Raw genomic sequence first — 7307 nt, forward strand, 5'->3', positions numbered from 1 at the left:
CTGAAGCCAAATATGATCGCAAGTTCCATCGATATCAACACAACTCAACCGAACTTGTAACCATAGTTGGGTAACGATGCTTTTGTGAAACGCCCTCCTGGTAGACAGTGTTACTACACAGGTTTGGCATCTAAAACTGGTTTACAGAATGATGATTGGCAGGTCTAATTCTCTTTAATCTGCAAACAGTTTAAGTATGCAGTGAATTAAAAGAAAGCTATAGAAGATTAAAATAAACATTAAAGAAGAACATGTTTTGATGTGTGCAGGTATTCATTGTTTACTTGAAATATTTTTATTTTTTGAAACATTTTCTTTTATAACAGTTTATAGAGGCATGACGGATATTTGAGTTGCACTTTATTTAAAAGTGCATATACTTACATGTATTTAGCCTACTTAAGTGAATACATATAAATATATATATACATATATAAGGTACTACAGGGGTTAAGGTAATACCTAGTTATTACCCAGTTTTTGTAATTACAGTACAGGGGGAACAGGGCTGTAAAATAAATGTACACATATCAAAAATATACAGCATTTACAAATAACTACATAAGCGCTTTCTTTTGAAGTAATGAAATAGTAGTTTGTATATAGTAATTATATATTTAAGATGTGAATGTTTCCATTAGAATATTGAACTATATACACGTTTATGTTCTCCCAAATTCAGCCGAGTCTCGGATTGCTCTCAGAAGCATTCTGTAAAGTTCCACTTCATCTTTTACCACCCTGGGCAGGAACAATCCCATCACGCATGTGTTTACATATGGCAGACGGCATCCACGCTCCTCTGGCTGGTAGAAATGAATGCTGGGCTTCTGGGAGAACCCAAGCGGTGGGACTTCATCCGCTCCAGTTATGAAGGCCAAAATCTCCTCAAAACGCAACTCATTTTGTGGAGCTTTTTTATCTGTTGAGGGAAAATTACAAGCTCAAGTCTTAAAAAATTGCCAATTACAAGCACAAGTATGCAATTACACAGTTTATTTCACAGTTCACTTGCTGACTAGGAAACTCACCCTCAATCATCTGAAGCACCAGTTCCCAGTAATGTAAAGTGTCCTCTTCAGCCGCTCTCTTCTTGGTCCCTGCTTTACTCCAGTGGATTTGGAACAGGGCTGTGAATGTGCTTCTGGAAAAGGGCTCATTCATGTTGGTAAAGATGGGCAGAAACTCAACCCAGTGAGTTCTTACCATATCCCAGAACTGTCCATAAGCATTCAGTCCCCTTGTGAACTGGTGAATCATATTTGATGTTCTGTGAAAATTAGCAGAGACTGTTAAATGACTATTCTTAGATTTAAGCAGTATCAAACCACAAATATTACTAAGCAGATAATTATTTGTATAAATATACTAAACAGTGCTCTTGGAAGTAACGACTAGTCAAATTAGAGGACCGGAACTAACTGCCGTATAAATGAGTGTTAAGGCTCTTTCACATTGAATGCGTCGCGATAAAGTTAAGCAAATTGCCTACTGAATGTGAAACGATTGATTGCCTTCAGCTAATTCACACCTGAACGATAGGTGACGCTGACTGAGAATTTTGTATGCTTTTTCAAGCTCTTCAGATCGCATAATTCAGTGGGAAATGAATACAAATCTGTATAAAGAACAAGTAAGAATAAATCTGTTCTCAGACACCAATGATACAAGAACTCAACATCCATTCCATTCTCTTCTGGAATACTTTTCTTCAGTGTTTACGCAGGTTTTCAAAACAGCGCCACCACTGTGGCTCAGGTAAGCTCAAATCTAATTGGACGGCTCGTTTCATTGTTATCACACTAGCCATAAAAAATCTCGCTTTGTCACGTTGCGATTGATCACGCAAGGTGTGAATAACTCCATAGGGATCTATAGTTTCGATTCAAGAGCGTCATCGCGACATACATTCGCGTCACTTAATCGCGCTCAGTGTAAAAAGCCCTTTAATTTGATAAAAGCAAGAGTAAATAATGTTTATTATATGAGAGATCAAATTTTAATATAGATACATACCTAAGATATATGTAATGTCGAACTGCATAGGAGTAAATCTTTGGTACATCTTGGATGGAAATTCCAGGTCTGTATATTCCAGGGAATCCACAGTCACAGATCCAGTCGCCATGCTCTCTCTGAAGCCTATAGAGGTCTTTCGTCGTTTTACATGACAAAATCTGAACGCAAGATGAAATGGTTAGAGATCTTGTAGCTAAAGAAGGGAACAGATTGATGGAGAAAGGGATAGAAACCTTTTTCAGTTTGTCCTGAATGTCAGCATCTGGTATCAGGTGCCAGTCAAAGTCTTCCAGTTGACATTCTTGGGTGCACATCAGCTGGTACAGGCAAGGGTCAAAAGCTTTGAGTCCTGGTCCGCCATGAGCCACAGACCATGCAATCAGCTTCCCTGCCAACTCATACTTGTGTTCCTCCAAGGCCATCTGGTCATAGGTGAAGAACAAGTGTCCAGACGGTCCCTCAAAGATCCCCAGTGAGCTTTGCACCTCCATCATCAGGATTCTGAGGCCAGGGTAAAGATGATACGAGATGCCATTCATGTCAAAGTCAAACAAAACTGTAATCTCACTAGTGCATGGTTCCTGTGTAAGAATGAGTTTTCTACTCTTTAATGAATCCAAATAAAAAAATAATTATTGTAAGTGACATACCTAAAAAACTCTCGCCGTGGACCTCCACAGTCGAGTGCTTGCTCACCAACAAATGTCACGAGGGGTATTTTGGTCCAAGGGAAATTGCAGTTGGAAAGTGCATCTTTAGCACTCTGCAGTAACTTCTTACGAGAAACCAATACTGAAACTTGTTCACTGGCACTGAGATGCATGTGCTGAAACTCTCTGAGCAAAGAGCTAACGTCCATGTCCTCCTGTTGAAGAGATGTGTACACTGCCTTATGCTGCCTTTCTGCAATGTCAATGACAAAGGTGTATGTGAGGTGTGTGTGTGTGTCATAATAAAGATAATTACCACTGAAGAGTTTCGGCTTGAATCTGAAAGGTAACTGTTGGAAGAAGCCAGCCGGTTCCTCTGTTGTGCAGGAACAGGTGGAGGAGAGCGTGATGGTGAGAAAGCATTTGCATTCATGACTGACGATAGTGTTCGCGCAGTCATCTGTGGAAAAAGTAGTTGTATAGTATTGTCAAGTAATTGTTAACTAGCAGGTTGAGGTGCAAAAAAAAAGTGCCTTCAAAGAACTTAAAATGAGCTTAAACATTTACCTTAGTACTGTGGCACTTATTACAGTATTTCAGAACTGATTAAATGAAAAAAATAAATAACAATTTCCTACTATACCTCATTTAAAACAATGTCCGTCTCAGGAATTATATAAAGTTCACTATCACCAAGCTCCTTTTTCATTTTCTTCAGAGTGGCTGCATGTAACCTGCAAAGTCTTCCACGCTTATCAGCCTTTGCTAAATGAAAACCAATCAAATCCAGATTGACCAATGGATATCTGGAGCAAATGAAGCAATTCAGCTCTCTCCAAGTCCAGTTTAGATCTACTCCTCTTGACTCCTGACTCCTCCTCTGGACAGGTATGCCTAGAAAGCATAACATAGGACATATTGTAAGATTCTTAATGCTTCAAACTGGTGTTAATTGTAAACGTTATGCGCACTATGAGAACTGTCGATGCTGGTGATGTTTTTAAAAGGATAGTTCACCCAAAAATGTAAGTTCTGTCATCATTTACTCACCCTCATGTTGTTCCAAACCTGTATGAGTTTCTTGCTTCTGTGGAACACAAAAGAAAATATTTTAAAGAATGTAACCACCAGACAGTTGACAGAGGCCAACATTCTTCAAAATATCTTCTTGTGAGTTCAACAGAAGAAAAAACTAATACAGGTTTATGAACAACTTGAGGTAAGTAATGACAAAATTTTCATTTTTGGGTGAACTATCCCTTTATGCTGAAAGTAGCCATATAATGTACCTAAACCAGCTCTTGTGAGATCTGAACGTTCTTTGGGGCTTGGGGATGTCGTCTGGTTGGCAAACTGTACAAGGAAGAGACTTGGTTTCCAGTATGATGATGTTTTCTGGACCGTTCTGGTGTCTAAGCAGGATTAAAAAAAAGTCAATGGAATCAGTACACTGGGTTCTACAACAAAACAAATATGCTTGGCAAATATTTCATTAAGAAAATCTTTTCACCTGTTTTATGATAACTATGCTCTTCCTCTGACATTTGTCTCTCAAACTGTCTCGTCAACCAGTTGATGCCACCGTCAACGGGACAAACCGGGCAAGATGTTCGACTCCCCCTCCTTGAGCCTACAGCACATTATTACAAAAGATTTTATCATCAATTCTGACTGAACTGCAAAGAAAATACTTTTTCGCATTCGGTACTCACCCAAAAGGCGGACGGCACTTGTGCTCCCGTACAAATCAATGAAAACCCACAGTGGATTTTTCAAGTTCAGTCCTTTAGTTTTGAGGTAATATTTCTCCCCACCTTTCTCTTGGAGAATAACTATGCCTGCATAGTTCATCCAAAACTGAAGCTCTACACCTCTCCTACACAAGTCCTCTGGCACCGGCACTACGCAGTATCCCTGTGCGTCCCTGAGGTCTGGTATAGAGGCAGGTGGTATATTGTTTCTTTGTGGGCAGATGTTGGTGAAACCCACACGGAGAGCTCCATCCCACGATGAAGTGCAGTCCTCAATACATATGCACAGCTTTTCGTCCACCTTTACAGTGCGGCTAAGAAACGCCAAACCGTTCATAAAGGTGGAGGCGTCTCTGGATGCGAGTCTGCCTCCTTGGCTGAGGGACACATATTGACCTGTCTGGTCCACATTGAAAGTCATGGGACCCAGACATCGACTTCCACACATGCGATCGTGCCCTAAAATAATAGATGAATCTTACAGTCAGACTGACAAACCAATGAACCTAGCATCACTTTATGTATTTTGACCAGTTATACTCACTCATTGTTGGTTTGTCTTTGCCTCATGAAAAGCTCCTGATGTTCAAGATGGTTAACTCAATCAAACAACTATTTGTGACTGCTTTTACTGTCCAAGTCGTTGCGAGTCCCATGAGCACAGAGCCTGTTTTACTAGTTACGCTGGCTGAATGAAGAAAAGAAATGAAAAGAAGAAGGGGACGGGCTTACAGTATATGCAGGTGACGCACAGTGAGGGAAATTACTAGCTTACAGTTTGTAATTTGGTTTTGCAATTACATTGTAATCACAAAATATCTTTTTAAATTGGTTGTTAGGCAACTCCTGATTCAAATAAAGTATGTCATTTTGTCTGTTTCATTTCCTTAGGAATGTTTGAGAAATTAGGTGGAGCTGAAAGGTGAATCTCATAAAAACATGTTGAGATCACAGTTTACTCCTGAATATACTGTATATATCATGTCATTTAACAATAGCATAGATGAGAATCTCATCAATTTAATGCATTAGCTAAACTAACAATAAGCAATATGTTTGCAACAGTATTTATTAATCTTTGTTAACATTATCTACTGTTCATTGTTAGTTCATATTAGCTCAGGTCAATTAAATAATATTCAGAGACAACTTTTCATTTAATAATGTAATATCTAATTGATCTAATAATGTATTAGGAACTGTGGAAATTAACACTAACTAAGATTAATAAATCATTTACCAGCATTTTTCATTGTTAGTTCATTCAAACCCATCTGAACTGTTTACTGTATGATACATGAATATAATTAGGTAAGTCATACAAAAAAACAAAAAACAAAAAAAAACATATTTTGCGTTGGTGCATTAAAATTACATGCAGGGCCCTCCTCACTTTGGCGAATAAATAATGTGAAATGTAGTTAACTAATATTAACAAATGGAACCTTATCGTAAAGTGTGACAGTTTAAACTTTCACATATGGAATCACAAATATTTCAGATGAGTTCTTTGGTGATTCAAGATGGAGGGCGTGCTCAATTCCTTTTGAGTTTGATTTGGGTGCTCTTCGGGCCAAGGTAGAACATCTAAGAGGCAGTGTGGAAAAAAAATTCTCTGATAGCCGAGGCACTCCTTAATTAAAATGTCTTTATTGCAAAAATGACATGTCCTAACTGGACAACTTTAAAATGCCCACGCGTAGCGGCATGGGGCCTTCTTCAGGGCCTTCTTCAATGCCCTGAAGAAGGCCCCATGCCACTACGCGCGGCGTGGGGCCATTTTAATTAAGGAGTGCCTCGGCTATCATAGAATTTTTTCTCCACACTGCCTCTTAGAGTTCTTTGGTGAATAAGAAAAATCCAGAGAACAACAAACTTGACCAGTGAGTTTATTTCTGTTTTGAATACATATAATCCAAGCTAGATTAGAACGTTTAAGTTGTCATTTGAAATACTGGTGAAACAAGACGTGGCGGATAGTTTCATGACAGGTTTTTAAGAAAACAAACACATAACACACTGTATTATTCTTAACTATGTTTAGGGTTTCAAACAAGAAATATGAATCTGATGCTGAGATTAATGCAGGGATTTCACGTTATTTGAAATCGACAAAGTGAGGAGGGCCCTGCATGTAATTTTAATGTAGACTACCAACGCAAAATGTTTTTTTTTTGTTTTTTGTTTTTTAGTATGACTTACCTAATTATATTCATGTATCGTACAGTAAATAGTTCAGATGGGTTTGAATATTCATGTAAAATCAATTATTGATTGAGGTAAAACCTTTTACAGCAGGACATTTCTCTGAAATCAAAACATACCTGGAAAATCCAGGGATTAGGACCATCCCACTTTCCTTTTCTGCATAAACATGTATGTGGCAAGATGCCGTCATAACGAAAGCGAAAGAATGACTCCTGACCACACGACTTCTAAAAATATCTGTTTGTTTTGGCATGGGTTTGGTTTTTAACACAATAATATCAATTGCCAGAAACAATAATGAAAATAGAAACAATAAAAACTCGAATCAAATAATTCATAAATAAAATAAAATCTGAAATACTAAACCATGTTTAGTAGAATTGTCCAGTTCTGTAGAATGTTTTCATTTTAATCACATCATATCTTTCTTTCATCATATCATTTTTTATCTTTCATCATTCTTTGAAGCAATGCAGTGGTTTGTAAAAACACGCGGAAACATAACAAGTAAATAATGATGAAACCTGCCTGACATGAGGGTTAGAGATCTGTAAACGCAGCAAATGACTTCAGGAGTTTATTTATAATGAATAAATAATTGCTGTGGACTTTAGGAGATTTCAGATTTGACCCTTACCCTATACACAGACGACCTACTACATTTGTTTAAATATTATAC

At 38.0% G+C, this 7307-nt stretch overlaps 1 protein-coding gene across 1 annotated transcript; it reads right to left on the minus strand.

Annotated features, from left to right (window-relative positions):
* Window positions 1-352: 352 nt before the first annotated feature.
* LOC308681020 (uncharacterized protein) lies at window positions 353-4841 on the minus strand (the record flags this gene model as incomplete). The annotated part of the gene is made up of 10 exons (XM_081349541.1): window positions 353-922; window positions 1032-1270; window positions 2017-2177; window positions 2253-2520; window positions 2670-2884; window positions 2986-3129; window positions 3313-3563; window positions 3959-4081; window positions 4180-4299; window positions 4382-4841. The coding sequence occupies 10 exons, from the start codon at window positions 4839-4841 to the stop codon at window positions 663-665; spliced, it is 2241 nt and encodes a 746-aa protein (XP_081205667.1). The 3' UTR covers window positions 353-662.
* Window positions 4842-7307: the final 2466 nt, after the last annotated feature.

The sequence above is a fragment of the Scardinius erythrophthalmus genome, assembly GCF_964197995.2.
Source record: "Scardinius erythrophthalmus genome assembly, chromosome: 20".
Taxonomy (NCBI): domain Eukaryota; kingdom Metazoa; phylum Chordata; class Actinopteri; order Cypriniformes; family Leuciscidae; genus Scardinius; species Scardinius erythrophthalmus.